Source organism: Rattus norvegicus, chromosome 5 (assembly GCF_021556685.1).
Source record: "Rattus norvegicus strain SHRSP/BbbUtx chromosome 5, alternate assembly SHRSP_T2T, whole genome shotgun sequence".
In the NCBI taxonomy this organism is placed as follows: Eukaryota; Metazoa; Chordata; class Mammalia; order Rodentia; family Muridae; genus Rattus; species Rattus norvegicus.
This window is the reverse complement of record NC_141538.1, coordinates 22,015,851-22,033,035: the sequence shown is the minus strand read 5'-3', so window position 1 is coordinate 22,033,035 and position 17,185 is coordinate 22,015,851. Positions and strand designations below refer to the sequence as shown.

General features: G+C 44.2%; 1 protein-coding gene across 6 annotated transcripts in view; it reads right to left on the bottom strand.

The window, feature by feature from the left end:
* Positions 1–17,185, bottom strand: part of Lyn (LYN proto-oncogene, Src family tyrosine kinase) — a 115,344-nt gene that overhangs the window by 45,117 nt on the left and 53,042 nt on the right. For 2 of the 6 annotated variants that reach the window (XM_087551323.1, NM_030857.2), the window contains 3 exon segments: positions 4,413–4,549; positions 906–951; positions 87–192 (listed from right to left, as the gene is read on the bottom strand). In XM_087551323.1, coding sequence (XP_087407449.1) covers positions 87–192; positions 906–951; positions 4,413–4,544 — 284 coding nt within the window. In that variant the 5' untranslated portion in view covers positions 4,545–4,549. 6 annotated transcript variants of the gene reach the window in all.

Here is a 17,185-nt window from a genome sequence, read left to right as displayed (position 1 = left end):
AAGGGCTCACCCCTACATTCATAAGGGAAGTTCTTTTTGCTCTGTTCCTTCTGGCACTGAAGCAACTGGGGGCCTGGCATACTTACTCTTCCAGAACTTTCATCTTTTCTCCTTTCTTGAAAGACAAGTCGTCTGGGTGGATGCCATCATAGGGATACAAGGCCACCACAATGTCCCCTTGCTCCTCTGGATCTAAGAACAAAAGATACAAGCAGAGCCCTTCAAAACCTAGCAACATAGACACAAAGGAAGAGAGGAAGCAACGGAGAGAGGGCCGTGGAGTGAAGCTCCGTGCTTCCCACCTGTAAATGGCATGAGGTACATCCTGTGCACACCAAGACCCACAGGAACCCACTATACCTTTAAAACCATGTTTAGGAAAAAATGTACGCGTAATCGTGGCAACACTGCCATAGTCCCCAAAGGCAGAAGCTACCCTAGTGAGCACTAGTGGAATGCATAAAGTGTGACACATACACAGAATAGGACATCCACATACACAGAGCAGTCAGCCTTAAAAAGCATTGAAGTTCTTACACACAATGGAGTGTAGATGAGCCTTGACGACCAAGTCAAACGAGCCAGGCAGGAAATGACAAAGACTATATTTCCAGTTGCTTGTGCTACATAGAATCAAGTCCATAGGGACAGAGAGTGCAATGGTGGCTGCCCAGAGCAGAAGGGAGTGGAGAACAATGAGTGAGTGCTTAATGACAGTGTTCCACTCGGAATAATGAAAACCTTCTGTGACGGACACTGGTGACACTTGCACAGCAATGCGTACTTCCTGTTCTGAGCTCGACATTAAGAAAAAAAAAAACCACTGAAGCTGTGATAAATTTGAGTTACATATATTTTCCCATAACGACAAACAAAACATGAATAAGGTTGAAAGGAAAACATACCTTTTGCTTGAAATCTCTGTCCTGGTAAAAGTTGAGATTCAGGAACCTACGGAAGAGTATTTGTTAGAGGAAAAAAAAGTCATGATAGTTTTTCTTTTTTCTTCTCACATGCATGCCATTTTCCTAACAGTGACAAGTGAGGTTTAGATTTGCAGCCACTAAACGAGAAAGAAGAGCCAAACAGAAAAATCCTATAGGGAGATGCCAGGGCTCCTAGTTAGACTCTCACACTCGATGACGTCTTTGGCAGGGTCCTACCTGCAAGTCAGTTTCATGGCTTTTCGTGGACATATAACCCTTGGTTTGTGTCAGTAGACCGAGTGGATAGGGCTTCCTGAGATGGGGACTAGATGACAACCCACCAGGATTGTTTCTCATGCTTTTAACAGGACCCTAATAATTGGGGTGGCAGTTTGCCCAGTGTGATGTCTGCTTCTAGACTCACAGCCCTCTACACAGTGGTGGGGAGGAGCATTTCATAAGCTCACTGGTTGGGTATGGCCTTGGTAAAATGTGCCTCTTAATGCCTAGAAAGAACTAAATGTTGGAGGCACAGCAGTTATGGAAGGTACATAGTAAGTAGGGCCAGTACGACCAAACACAGAAGTGACAGGACCCTGCTGACTTACAGACATCGTCACTTGCTCATCTCCATGCTTCCTGAACTTACTTACACATTTGATCAGACCTGTCACTAACAGACAAACACAAGCCCGACCGACTCAGGCTTTCTTGTCTGGCTGTCTGTCCAGCGTCCAGGGGTATCCCTCAGTTATGGCAGCAGCAGGGTGTTTCACACCAGGTACCTTCTATTCCGAAGCCTTTCCACAAAGAGCACTGCTAGGGGTTATGTAAGGCCTGGTGACCTCCTCTAAGGACATCCTGCCTGGGCCCTGATTTTAAACATCTCATCCCTCTGCTTCTCCTCGAGTAGTCATTTCATAAAAGGTGACTGACCAAAGTGGTTTATACTAAAATATAAATTTCTCCTGAAAGCGAGCCCATAAAATCTCAATCAAATACACTGAGCGAAAGGACTGGAGAAGCGGGCAATCATTGGTCCATACTGACATTCAAGACTTAAAGCAGTTTTATACTGCTGTTTTAGTCATGTAAGTTGCATAATTAAGAACTGCATTCTGTTTTATATGATTTAGAGAAAACAATTAGGTGAGAGATTAAATAATTTTGAAAGCAGCAAGCTGATCTGCAAATACCAGAGAGGTTAGTTTACAATACAGCAGAGCACATTTTTATATGGCTGGCTAGGCTGGTCCTGAGATGTGTGCACCGCAGGACTCCAGCCCATCTTAAAGCACTTTCGTAAGACACATACATGTGACGCCCCATGCTATCACTCTAGCTCTTTCTTGAGCAGTTCCACTTCACCTCCTTGCAGAGCCCTTTGTGATCCAGTGGGAGCATGTGTTTTTCACATGTGGCAAAGACCGAGAGTCTTGTTTATGGTCATAGGATGAAGCCAAGCTAAGAAGTCCATGGGGAACATCTATGACCACAGAAGACCTGAACTAATTTTTTTATGGTGAGCAACTGAAAGATTTTAAACATGTTCACTATTGCTTTTCAATCTATGTGTAATCTTTTTTACATTGAATGTTTGAGTTTTTTTTTTTAAACTAGCCTCCTTTGCTTTCCTAAATAAATAACACTTGGACAAACAAACAAAAACAAAAATCCCAAAATGGACAAACGAAAAACCAAACCAAACGAAAAACACAACAGATCCAAGCAAACAAAGAAAAAAACAAAACAAAGAACTCTTCAGGTTTTAAAGCACATAAAAAGCTATAGAATTTGCTACAAGAAACAGAACTTTTAATGAGGAATTTGAAGTGCACAAGAAAACTACCTTTTGCCTTTTCTTTGCTCTAACATTTCTATTAATCACGTTTGTCTAAGGATATAACTCTATATCCATATTTATAAAGTGATTTTAAATTTTATATTGATATATATTCATCATCACCAAATTACTAGTACTCTTAACAATCTTCTACATTTGGGTGGATATGCTTTCTAACCTTTTTTTTTTCAAATGTATTTATTTTTATAAGGATAGGTATTGCACCTGCACAGATATCTGTGCACCATGTGTGTGCATGGCAGAGTCCAGAAGAGGTGTCAAATGCCCTGGAAGTGGAGCTACAGAGGGCTGTGATCTGACATGTGGGCCCTCTGCAAGACCTCTATATGCAACTTTATCCGATATATTGATAATGTATCTATTCAGAAACACCATATAGAATAACTTAACAGTTCAACGCAGTCAACATTCACCACTGCTTCTTTTTAACTAACTCTGACCTAGCAGTCTAAATGATGACAGCTGATTCTGACAGCACTAGACAATGACAATATATTTCTAAAATGTCAGACTTAACAGCATAGGTCAGGGGCTGGAGAGATGGCTCAGAGGTTAAGAGCACTGACTGCTTCTCCAGAGGTCCTGAGTTCAATTCCCAGCAACCACATGGTGGCTCACAACCATCTGTAATGGGATCTGATGCCCTCTTTAATAAATAAATAATTCTTAAAAAAAAAAAAGAGCATAGGTCAGACTGGAGAAACTCAGCAATTTCTTCTGTTTTGCTTTTTCAGACAGGGTCTTACTGTGTAACCCTGGCTGTCCTGGAACTTTCGATGTAAACCAGGCTGGCCTCGATCTCCCATGGATCTACCTGCCTCTGCTGCTGACTTGTGATTGCAGGTACCACCATGCCTGTCCAAACAGATAACAAAGGCATTTGGGCTAAATGGGAATAACTTGTTTTCAGCATACATGCCAAGACAGTCCATGACACCTGGGTGATGGGTTGGCATACAGACACCCAACGAGAAAATGCTTTCCAGGTTATGAGCTCCAAAGTAAAGCGGATTGAAAGTTATAACTATCCTAAGTTCTGAGTTCCCCTGTGTTCCTAAAACTTGGCAGCACTTCTCCAAGTCCAGCAAGTGGCACATCGCTTAAAGTTTCTAATGGGGACACCCGTGTAAAGTGTCAAGGCAGACTCTGATAAGCTTTTTCTTAACCTTTTACTCCACTATAATAAATCGTAATGATCTTAGTCTCTGTACAATGTTAAATCAGTTGAAGAAAAGGCAACAAGGAATTAAATGTAATACCCCAAAGACACACTAGCTATCACATGTTTTAGATTCTGGTTTAAATCCAGCAAATCCTTTGTCCCTAGAACCTCTATCCTGAGGCACACATGCCCGGGTACATGCTGAGGTCTTTTCATCAGGAGCATTAAAGATGGTTTTCTCCATGCTTGAAAATGAAACCAAAGATCTATTTATCATCTAATAAGTATCCAGACTATCCCTAAAATCTCTACACACTTTTCAAAGGATTAAGTTACAAGGAATATAAAATTATCTGGGGTCCGTGTAATCAATATGATTTTTTTTTTTGCATGCAAAGATTGGGGTTTAGATTGCGCAGCCGTGCTCTGACCCTGGTGTCCCTGAGACTAGTCTACTTACTGGCCTTTGCTGTTTATTGGACGTTGGATCTCTCACATAAATAGTTCGGTCAGTATTACGTACTGGTTGAGTCTTCATATCTACTCCATCGTCATTCAGATTGTCTTTCCTTTTTGATTTAATACATCCCATATTTCCTGTTGGAATAGAAAAGCAATGGTGTTGTTTTTTAAACAATCCAGAGTTGGATGAAAGTCACTCAAATCTCTGTATTAAAGAAGAGCAAAAAGAATATATTCATTCATTGTGATACACGGATTAGCATCCTCGAAGGCCGATGCTGCTTGGAAATAGGGCGTCTTGGTTGTTCATTTGTTCCTTGCTTCATTTATTCAAAACTACTTCCTGAGTGTCGCCTTTATATCAACCCAACATAGTTCCTTCTGTAGAGTTGCTCATGTCTTTGTGGCAAAGAAGGATGAATGGCATTAGAGTACGGTGTGGTGAATCTATGACACAGGACACTTGAGTCCCAATAAAGGAAAGGACTTGTAATTCAGGCAAGAAGAGAAAGAGCTGCTCCAGGAAGCTTCCTGAAGTGAGGTGAAACAGATTTAAATCTGGCGGCAAATCGGCAAAGGGGCTCTGGGAAGGGTCTTCAGATGAAGCCATAGTGACTACTGGTCCGCTACTGGCTAATCTGGTCCCAAGAACTAGTGGAAGAAGAGGTAGCCCTTTAGTGAAGGAGCATGCAGTCAGAGGGGGAGAGAGAGGACCATAGTGAGTATGACAGTATCAGTTTAGTTTGTGTTCCCTGAAGACAAGTGACACATCCCCTCTGCAGTGTGCAAGGGAGAGACAAGGGACTTGAGGCGTCACAGGCTGGTGTGATTGACAGCTGTCAATCTACTGGGTGGGGGTGGGGAACCTACAAAGATGGCGGTGCCTTTGTCAAGACTGGAAATAAAAGAGACACAGGTCTGAGGGTAAAAATAATTGAAGGATCACTCAGATGATCCAGTTGCGTAGGCTTCCTGTTAAGATATCCGAGCCTGCAAACCAGGATAGACGGTCGTACTTATAATACAGTGCCATCGCCCACAAGCCATGATTACAGATAGAACTGAGGGGTGAACTATCCCCCCAACCTGAATCCTGATGCCCCCAGAGGAGTTACAAGACTGCTATAGGAAACAATTTGACTCAGCCTTTGAGAAAGTGCCTGAAATGATGTATATATTATAATCTCAAAAAAAATTAATTAAAACAAAAAAAGAGAAGTGCTGTGGGTCCCAAACAGCCACAGAATGAGTGAAGGGTATGGGGATGGGAACAAGGGGGCAGGGGCTTCACAGAAATCTCAGGAACTTGGCTGCCAACTGGAGAGGCAGCAGGAGTGGAGCCCGACGTAGCCCTCCGGTGGACGCTGCCCTGCCCCCTACAGGCTTTGGCTAGCTCTGGGACTTGAGCTTGTTCCTCTCTTCAGCAGTCTGGGGTGAGAAGTCTCTGAAGCACAGCCACTCCTTTTCTCAAACTAGCAAAGTCGTAAGCGGTAATTCCCAGAACAAAGGGGAAGTGAGCACTTTGCTTCAAAACAGACTTTTCTTCTTCTTTTCATAGCCTAAGTTTCTGAAATGGAGATACTTTTTTTTTTTTTTGAGTTGCTCTGTAAATATGTGTAAGTTCATTCCCCTTATCCATGCTTCACCCCACCCGTTTCCAAAACTGCTGTCCAACTGGACATCCCTTAAGATGGTGTTCTACACATGGTGACAGGAAAGTCCCGGATCCCTGAGCACACAGAAGCTGGCTATGCGCACTGAGGAGACTGGGCTCCTCAGATCCCAACAGGATCCCCACCCCTCCCACCCCTACTGCTAAGTTCACCATACTGCTGCTAACACCAAAACAGAACTGCTGCTCTTAGACAGGGCTCAAGGCCCATTCTCCTCTCCTCTCCTCTCCTCTCCTCTCCTCTCCTCTCCTCTCCTCTCCTCTCCTCTCCTCTCCTCTCCTCTCCTCTCCTCTCCTCTCCTCCCCTCCCCTTCCCTCCCCTCCCTCTCCTCCCCTCCCTCTCCTCCCCCTCCTCTTCCTTCCCCTCCTCTTCACTCCCTTCCCTTCCTCTCCTCTCTTCTCCTTCCCTTCCCTTCCCCTCCCCACCACTCCCCTTCCCTTCCTGCCATTCTGGCTCCTGAAAGCTGGAATTACAGGTGAGCAGCCAGACCAGGCTCAAGCCTCCACCAAAGAGAAGGCTTAGTGGACCCCTGCTTTGTGCTAACAGACCGACCGACCATGTGGGTCTTTGCTGAGAAGAAGCATCCGAGGGAAAGAAGGGGACAGGGTGAAACCCCTCTTAGGCTCTGTTTTCATGGGAGACAGCATGTGTGGTAAAAGACTCTACACAGCCCTCTCAAAAACTGCAGTTTGGAAGCAGGGATGGTGGCTCAGCTGTAATCTCGAAGCTCAAAAGGCCAAGGTAGGAAGATAGAGTTCAAGGCCAGTCTGAGCCACACTGTGTGAGCCTGTCTCATAAAAATTAATTCATTATTAATTTTGTTTTAAAAAGGAAGTGTCTCTAGAGTAGAAGTAATGCAACAGTTTGTAGAAAATATGGGAGGGGTGGAAAACAGATAAAGTTAGACAAGTCTAAAAATGTGGCCTGCTCTAAAATGACTGGCCTAGAACTTCTCTAGGGAAAAGAAGGCAGAACTGTCCCATACTAAAAGAGATTAGGGGGTGGGATACAGCTTAGCATACCCATGAGGGCCAGGGTTCCATCCCTGGCCCTGTAGAAAAAGACTAGAATGGCACAGGAACTCCATGTGCACCTTGACTGAATCCGGGGAGGGGACTGAGGGGATGCAGTGTGCATAGCCAGGAAAGTCTAGGGGAAGTGTGTCGGTCCCAGCACAGTCTTAGGAATTGTCTCAGTTCTATAGATTCAGGAAAGGTAACTTGGAAACGTAGGATGTGAGTGAGGGGTATAGGAGTAAAGGCTATAAAGTCTTTGCAATTCCAGATCCTTCTACCACAGTGAGAGGGAGCTGGAGGAGAGAGGTGGTGTATAGATGCATGAAAACTTGTGACTCTACAAAAGGGACGGCGTGACTTTCTATCTCTTTCTGTAGATTTGAAATTTTCAAAAAGGTAAATTTGGCAGGTCGATATTATAAACAGATATATAAAATTCATTGAGGTTTTTTTTTTTTGCCAGATGGTGCTAGCGCATGCCTGTAATCCCAGGAGGCAGAAACAGGTGGATCTCTTAGTTCGAGACCAGCCTGGCCTACAGAGGGAGTTCTAGTAGAGCCATGGTTACACACAAAAAAACCCCATCTCAAAACAAAACAATACAAACAAAAAAACAGAACAAAAAAGGAAACAAGATACAGAACAAAGTCTACTGATTTTCCAAATGTTAAAAATAGTTAAGAGGCTTGTGGGTGTCTGTGCACATGAATAGATGCTACTAGGAATGCTCTCTGGCAGATATCATCCCTGTAGCATGCTAAACAGTCTTGCTACAGAGCAGTCTTCATTTCAGCAGGGAGCCACAGAAACTATCTGGACTGACACAGAGATGTGGAGAGCTCTTTGTGAGAGATAAATTTATGGGAAACATCAAAGTCGGGCTGGCAACTAGCAGGGGAGCTCTCTTCTTCAGGCGTTTTGACCTGAGGAAGACCTGGAGCAGAGGTGATGACTCTGTCAGTGGAGGACAAACATAAAGTAGCAAGTGGATGGGTGCAGGGTGTCAACCTGGACCAGAGCGTCAGATTGTTATTTGCTTGTATTTTGTGATTTCCCCCCACTCGCCGTCACCACAATTAACCCAGAAACAAATGCTCGCTTTGCATGGTGGACAGGAAGTGAAAAGAAAGATCAAAGAGAGTAGCACACCACAGGGCCTGGGCTGAGCTCTCAAGCACAGAGTTCAGGTCTGGGCTTCTGCATACAAACCCAACCAGGTCCTGCAGCAGCTCCTTGTGCTGTAGGAAAGAGTTAGAAAACCCCAGAATGCAATCGATTCCTGTGGAAACCCAAAGGCATTGCTACACTGCTCCCAAGGATCTGACCGGTCTGAGCTGCTTTGCATCTTTGACGTAGTTTAGGGAATGTATAATGTGCTAGAGTTTCTTGTTTACTCCCTGAAGAAACTCACCATCTCAGGCCTTATGATTCTCCCTCTACAGAGGTGAGAACTGGCGCTGGGGAGTGGTGCAGCGGGGGTTTGCCCTCTGCGTGACCTCAGGCTGGCCTCAGGCTAGGCACCAGAGCCAATGTCACAGCCCATGAGCTGCCATTTCCTCACAACGTAAATGCTTGAAATAGGCATTTTACTAAGTTACACTCTATTATCTTAGTGTAAGTTAGTTACACTAAAATAGATCAGTCTCATAGGCTGCCTCTTAAGGTGTTCACCATTAGAATCAATGAGATTAATACAATGAAATCAGACAGTCAGGTCAGGGAACAGAGGTAAACACAATGTGCTTCTGCCACGGGTGACTTATCTAGCCCAGCTGAGCTGCGTGCTAACTTCAGGGACAATGTGACTCACCAGGAAAGAGGAAAGGGACAAGCCTTATTCAGGAACACTGTGGGTCCCTAGTAAGAATTTTAATTTTGTACTCAATGGACTTAATTAAATAGAGTAGATGATGCTGTGTGTATTACTTCTTGATATTCTCTCTCTCTCTCTCTCTCTCTCTCTCTCTCTCTCTCTCTCCTTCTTTCTTTCATACTATTTACTATATAATCCAGGCTGGCCTTGAACTTCAATCCTCCTGCCTAAGGTATCCCCAGTGCTGGGATTTCAGTCATGTACCCAAGTCTACCTCAAATCATTTCTAACAGTAAATAAAGGCACATTTAGTATGCAGATACTTTATTTAAAATCTATTTTAGGGGGGGTTGGAGTATTAACTAAAACTGAGAATGGATAAGAACACTTATGAAAAATCACTACTTTGCATGCCAATTTAAAAAAATACAATAGTGGGGCTGGGGATTTAGCTCAGTGGTAGAGCGCTTACCTAGGAAGTGCAAGGCCCTGGGTTCGGTCCCCAGCTCCGAAAAAAAAAGAACCAAAAAAAAAAAAATACAATAGTTACACAAAGAAGGCAGGAAGGTAAAGGTGCTTGCCCCAAGTCTGACAGCCAAAGTTTCATCCCTGGTACCTACATGGTGAGAAAAGCATGCAGTCACGGGCCATTTTTAAAATGTAATAAAAATAGTATGTTTTTAAAAAGGATTTTCAATGCAGATATTCACTATGGATAGAAAGTACTTCTCCAGGAAACATTACTTACTAAATCAAAATCCTACTAAGTGCCAAGCACAAGATATGTCCCTACAAGTTATTGATCAAGAAGGTCCCAGGAAGCCCTCCAAACAACACAGGCTATAGGCATTGCTCTTGGTTGCCTGCCATAGCTATATGTAAAATCCCATTGAGACATTACCCACTTTGGGTGCAAGACACAGAGAAAGCTCGAACTGACCTGGAAACTTTCTTTATCCTGGCTAGCTCTCATGGTACCAGACATTGTTACGAAGGTCTTTGAGGGAGAAGAAACATCACTGGATTATCCAGCGGTGAACCCTAAATGCTACAATTCCAATTTATCAGGTGTGGCCACTTGTGCAAAGTAGAATGTAGGTTATGAGGTACTGAACATCCTTCTGATTGGACTTGAGGCCTGCTCCTCAAGAGGGAATTTATATCTAGTGCTATAAACAGGGTCAAAAGCCCACATCTTGGGGGTTCATAGGCCCAAGTCAGGGGATGTACTCCTATTGTTTTGCTAACTGGACAAGTCTTCAAGCTGACTTCAAAATATTTATGCTTGGTGCTATTTTCAACCTTGGCCAGAGAAGTTTCTTTTTGCAGTGTGTCTCAGACAATGTTGAGGCTGGTGACCAATCAAAGCGTTGAGACTGAATGGCCATTGCATGACTGACACCCTAAATGGGGTGGCTATATCATCCCCTCCACAGCTCAGAAAAACAGCATGGAGGGAGGTCAGAACCCAAGGAGGCCAAGTATGGAGAAGATCCTGTGAAGTGCTGTGTGGACATGACATGGCCTTCTACTCACAGACTCCTAGCAACTTTGGTTACCTGCATAAGAAAGAGTTGAGTCAACAATATTTCATAAAGCCAAGTAGACTCAGTGGATTGGAAAAAAAAAGGAGAGGGCATGAAGGTGGGAGGAAGACTCGATGGGGCGGGGAAGGGGGGGTAGGTCTGTGGAAAGGAAGAGGAAGGAATTTGGGGGTGGATAGAATCAAGTTACATTGTGTGAAACTGTCAATAAATAAAAGATATTATTAAGATAATAAAACTTAAGTACACGTTTTAAAAATCCTTATCGTTCAAGGTTTGACCCGACAAAAAGACAAGTCCGGATTCCCTGTAAAAGCTCAACTCTGTGGTCTAGAGCTGCAAATGGATAGGCAGCCCTTCACGCACACAGGAATACAAAAAGTTGGTAGGTTGCCGATGATCTCTTGCCCGAAGATTCTTTCATAAGAACAAAAATTCATCTGCATAGGTAGCCATCAATCTAAAAACTTAGAACAGTAAAGGAATAATTGTTTTAAACCAAAGACAATATTCTAGACCGCCTGCTGTGGTTTGCCCTGGAGTTATCTGTATTTTGATGCTAATTCCTCTGCCCCAAGGACAGCTGCCTAGTCACGTACTCAGAACTCAGGTGACTTCACCAGAACCTTCTCCCCATTTAATTTATAAAATATAGGTGAGGGCAGGAGCAGGATAGAAGGAGGCCTGCCATTGGATGAGAAGGAAGGATGGGTGGGAGAAAAGTTTAAAGGAAGAGGAGGAGACTGGAACAGAAAGAGGGAGAGAGAGAGAGAGAAAGAGAGAGAGAGAGAGAGAGAGAGAGAGAGAGAGAGAGAGAGAGAGAGAGAGAGAGAGGAGAATGGCAGGTGAGGTTAAGACTCCACACTGTACTTTTACAGGTTGTTTCAAATGTTAAGGGATGGATGTGTACAGGGCTTTGTATGTTTAGGTGGGCAATTATATCTTATCAATTGGGTCAAAGGTTCTTGTGTTGTGTGTTCTTTCATGTAGCGATTTAAGTGTAAGGGAGTGTGGGGCGGCTGGTCTTGGGGAACTGCGGTGCCAGATCTAGAGCGGGATAACAGACAGCATTTTTTATTTTTTATATTTTTACAACAACAACCACCAGACTGTAGCTCATGGTTATCAGCCTGTATCCTTAGGCTCTATCTGTAATAATGCCTAAGGATTGCTGTCTATAGAATAAGAAAGCCACCATGCATCTGGACACCTTAGGCTCTGCTTCTGGGAGCTCCAGCAATCCCAGAGGACCCCAGGATGTTCACAGCAACTTTATTTATATTCTAAACAGAAACCAACAGACACCACTAGGGAAATTCATTAAATTAGGGCAAAGTGACAAGTTTTTCATTGTTTGCATCAGCAGAACTTAGACCCCAAAAAGGAACTTGGATGTCAGTTCCTCTTTAAGGAATCTGTTAGTCTTTGCATGTTATCTCATGTTCATAAACATAGCACTTGAGATTGCTAGAGCAGAAGGGGTGCTATGAGTTTGAGGCCAGCCTGAGATACAGAATGAAACCCTGTCAGAAGGAGAGGGCGAGGGAGGGGGGGAAGAGAGAGAGAGAGAGAGAGAGAGAGAGAGAGAGAGAGAGAGAGAGAGAGAGAGAGAAGAGACAGAGACAGAGACAGAGGAGACAGAGAGAGGAGACAGATACACACACACAGAGGGGGGAGGACAGACAGAAGACAGAGACAGATACACACACACACACATACACACACACACACAGAGAGAGAGAAAGAGAGAGAGAGAGGAAATCTGAATATTCTAGATCTTTCTAGTTCTATTATTGTATTCTATTGTATTCCTGTCTATTCCACTCTATAGTCATAAATATTATAACCAAATTCGAGTCTATGAAGGATCCATGCAATTCCACATCTTAAAATTTAAAGACAAAACCAGCAGGATGTGACCCTTTATGACCTAAATATTATGCCGTTATAAACTAATAGAAAATAAGCTGTGTTGCTAGCTGCAGTAGCACAGAACCGAAAGCCTAGCACTAGGCAGGAGGGTCAAGAGCTTGAGACAGTTCTCACCTAAAGGCTCCTTGGGAGCCCTGATGTCTGACTTCGTCTTACATAACCTTGCACTGTAGCAAGCACTTGCCTTAAGGCAAACACAGAGGAAACAGGGCTCTAAGGTGTGGAAAAGAAAGGGATGGTCACTCCAGACCCAGGAAGGCCCATTCCGGGTCATCCAAAGTCTCAGAACTTGCTTCATCTGGTTTCGAAACTGCACTTGATTTACACCCACCACAGCCTCCTTGCCTGCCTGTGGACAGGCCTCATGTCTGAGAGATTCCTGAGTTAGGAGCAGAGACAGGAAAAGAAAACAGAAGCCCAAGAACCTTTAAAAGTTTTTTTTGTTTGTTTGTTTGCTTTTTTAATTGGATATCTTATTTATTTACATTTCAAATGTTATTCCCTTTCCCAGGTTTCTCCTCTGCAAAGCCCCATCCCATCCCTCCTCCACCTGTTTTTATAAGGGTGCGTCCCCACCTCCACCCACCCACTCCCACCTCATTGCCCTGGTATTCCCCTACAATGGGACATCGAGCTTTCACACAGGGCCTCAAGTCAGCTTTAAGTTTGGTTCAAGCGTCGGGACTTGATCACTACAACAATGCCCCATCCTCACTCTCCTTCCATTACTTCCCTTTCTACTTTACTTTCAGAAATGAAACTTAAGAGGAAAAAAAAGGCACATGCAACAACCAGTTTAGGAAGAGAGGGCCCCACCAGAACACGCCCTCTGACAGTGTGTTTGGAAACCCCATGCAAAACAGAGCCGTAAAGCATCTTGCTAGACCCTCTTTACATAACTCAGTAATCATTCCAAAATCATTCCAAATCTGATCTTTCCATCCATATCCCAGAAAACCAGGGCCACCATAGTGACTGAGTCGGTAACCTTACCTGTGGTCTCAATGGGTGATTTGGGGCTGTGAAGTAACTGTCAGTCGGTACTGCTCTGCTGATGGGGATGCTACATGGATACTGAGAACATTTGTGTTTCCTGAGAACCGTCCACAGAAGCAGAAAGAGGAGCCCTTGGACAGTCTCAAAATCCCTTTCTTAGCTGCCTTCCAGCTCCCATGACAGGAAGTGAAGAGAGAAAGAGGAGGCTCCTCCTTCAGACCTAGAGTCCATCCAGATAGCTGACTGGACTTCTGTTTGTCCAATTGCAACATCAGACCCTCCCCAGGGCTTAAGTGTCATAGGTGATGGATGAGTAGGAACCAAGATGGGCTGGGTGGGGGCAGAGGGGTCTGGGTGAGCCATAGTGTTGGTAAGGGGACTGAGGTGAGAAGAGAGGCAGTTGGAACTTACAAAAAGTGAGAAGAGAAGGAATAGAAGAAAGAGCGGCTGGTTGGGATACAGCCTGCATTTGCACAGCCCACAGCCACATTACACGGTGTCCTTTGGTTCTTCTAAGACAAGGTTTCACTGTTTAGTCCAGGCTGGCCTCAAATTTTCAATTCTTCTCCCTTAACCACCCCCCCCACCCCCATCTCGCTCTCTTTCTAGCTCTCACTCTCTCTCTGTCTCTGCTGTGGGTCTCTTTCTCCCTCTCTCTGTCTTTTTGTCTCTGTCTCTGTGTCTATTTTTTTTTTTTTTTTTTGCTTGCTTCTTTTTTTAAGACAAGGTTTCAGTACGTAGCCGTGACTGTCCTGGAACTCACTCTGTAGACCGGGCTGGTTTTGAACTCACGGAGATCTGCCTGCTTCTACCTCCCAGTGCTGGGGTTATTTATAGGCATGTGCCACCACACCAGGCTTTCCTTAATCTCTCAGCACTGGAATCACAGGATTATGCCACACACTGCTTCTGTTAGTGGTTAGTTGGGAAAGGGGTCATGAGAGAGGAATTTGTTTTAAGAATCTCTGATATGTACTGGGGTGTACATCTTACATATAGAAGTGAGGTAACACAGTTTGAAGTAGTTGCTGTTTCTTTCCTCATGTCAAGACAAAGGATGTCAAGACAAAAGTCTATTTTTATTTTTCCTCACTGAGTCTGTGGAAGTATTTCAGGGGAATCCAGAGGTCTTCGGTATGTATACGACTTCCCCCAAATCAGCAGTTCTCAGTAAACTCTCAACAGCCTTCCGTGCCCAAGACCAACTCAGTAAGAATCTGAATGAGACTTCTTCCCCAGACAGTGTGAGAACCACCCTAGCCCAGTGTCAGATTGGCAAGCAATGCGAAGAAGCCTGAAGGACTAGGCTGCTGTCCTAAAGATACGGAATCATCTGAAAACAGCCGAGTTCCACCAAAAGAGACTCCTGACAAATTGAGAAGCTTACCCCACTGACTGCTATTCAGAGGGCCGAGGAAAGAACATACACACAAAATGTAGGTTTTTCCTGCAGTGTATAAACTCCTGCAGAGAGCTACACACAAAACTCAATGGCTCCAGAATTAGGCAGTGGTGATGTGATGGTGTGCACTGTGAAAAGTATATGAAAACATACTGAACAGGAGACTTTAGTGTGTGTGTGTGTGTGTGTGTGTGTGTGTGTGTGTGTGTGTGTGTGTGTGTGTATAGGTCACGTGGATATGAGCGCAGTGCCTTCAGAGGCCAGCAGAGGGGGTCAGATACCCTAAAGCTGAGTTATAGGGAGTCAGAGGCAACCCAACATGGATGCTGGGAGCCTCTCTTAACTGCTGTGTCATTTCGTCAGCCTCAAGAATTTGATACTTTAAAATGGTGCACTTCTTTGGTTAGAACTTTCAGAAGGAGAACTTGACTTTAAAAATGCCCCCCTCCTCATCGCAGCCTTATTTATAATAGCCAGAAGCTGGAAAGAACCCAGATGCCCTTCAACAGAGGAATGGATACAGAAAATGTGGTACATCTACACAATGGAATATTACTCAGCTATCAAAAACAATGACTTTATGAAATTCGTAGGCAAATGGTTGGAACTGGAAAATATCATCCTGAGTGAGCTAACCCAATCACAGAAAAACACACATGGTATGCACTCATTGATAAGTGGCTATTAACCCAAATGCTTGAATTACCCTAGATGCCTAGAACAAACGAAACTCAAGATGGATGATCAAAATGTGAATGCTTCACTCCTTCTTTAAAAGGGGAACAAGAATACCCTTGGCAGGGAAGAGAGAGGCAAAGATTAAAACAGAGACTGAAGGAACACCCATTCAGAGCCTGCCCCACATGTGGCCCATGCATATACAGCCACCCAATTAGACAAGATAGATGAAGCAAAGAAGTGCAGGCCGACAGGAGCCAGATGTAGATCGCTCCTGAGAGACACAGCCAGAGTACAGCAAATACAGAGGCGAATGCCAGCAGCAAACCACTGACTGAGAATAGGACCCCCGTTGAAGGAATCAGAGAAAGAACTGAAAGAGCTTGAAGGGGCTCGAGACCCCATATGTTCAACAATGCCAAGCAACCAGAGCTTCCAGGGACTAAGCCACTACCTAAAGACTATACATGGACTGACTGTGGAGTCTGACCTCATAGGTAGCAATGAATATCCTAGTAAGATCACCAGTGGAAGGGGAAGCCCGGGGTCCTGCTAAGACTGAACCCCCAGTGAACTAGATTGTTGGGGGGAGGGCGGCAATGGGGGGAGGATGGGGAGGGGAACACCGATAAGAAAGGGGAGGGGGGAGGGTGATGTTTGCCCGGAAACCGGGAAAGGGAATAACACTCGAAATGTATATAAGAAATACTCAAGTTAATAAAAAAAAAAAAAGCCCCCCTCCTAAGGGATATGGAAAAATGACTCAGCAGTTAATTGTACTTGGTGCTCAGGGAGAGGGTTCTGGTTTAATTCCTAATGCCCACGTCAGACAGCACACAATCTCCTGTAACTGAAGCTCCAGGAATCCACCCTGGCTTCTGGCACCTAAGGGCACCTGTACACATGTATAAAAATCAAACCATATAACAAAAACCGAAAATAAGAAATCAAATATATTTTAAATGTCCCTACCTTAAAATGAGACATTGACTCAGTGAAGCTTACTTCTAGCTTAATTAGTTTCAGTAGTTCCAAGGGTTTCAAGCTTCAAGTATGCCAAGAAAACACTGTAACCCTAGCTTCATCTTCAATCCTCCTTTTTTGGGGAGCGGGAGCGGAAGAGGGGCTGCAAGTGTCACAGCCAACAGGGAAACAATCCAGGTGAGGTAAGAATGAAATCTGGGTTCATCTCAACTTAGCTGCTGCCCGGCCAAAACTTCTGGAGTCTGACTCTTAGAGGTTTTTTAAAACACCTTTAAATGCAGCAAAACTTTAGAAAAAGAAGTTTCCATCTGACAATTATCCCAACAAGGTACCACTCTGTAGCAGAGAGCACCTGTGACCTTTTCCGTGAGGATGGCTTGGATTGATTGAGAAATTGCTCCAGAGTCTGGGCATGGGGAGGAAGGGTTTGTATAGTCTAAGAATGGATTCAATTGACCAGGAAACAAAGCTCAGGATTCTGAGGGATTCAGTGAAGGCTGGCCTTACAGAATAGCAAAGATCAACCGGTATTAACGAATCCATTCCCAGCCTTCTGGATGGATATCACGTGACAGCTTCTTTCATTGAATGAAACTGCCTGCGTGTTTAATAACTCTGGTTTCTCTGGTGCTGTGTGTGAGCACGAGAACCCTGTGTCCTTTGATACCCTTTACTTTGTATTTTGAGATAGTGTCTCACTGAATTGTCCTGGGTGGCCTTGAACTCTGGAATG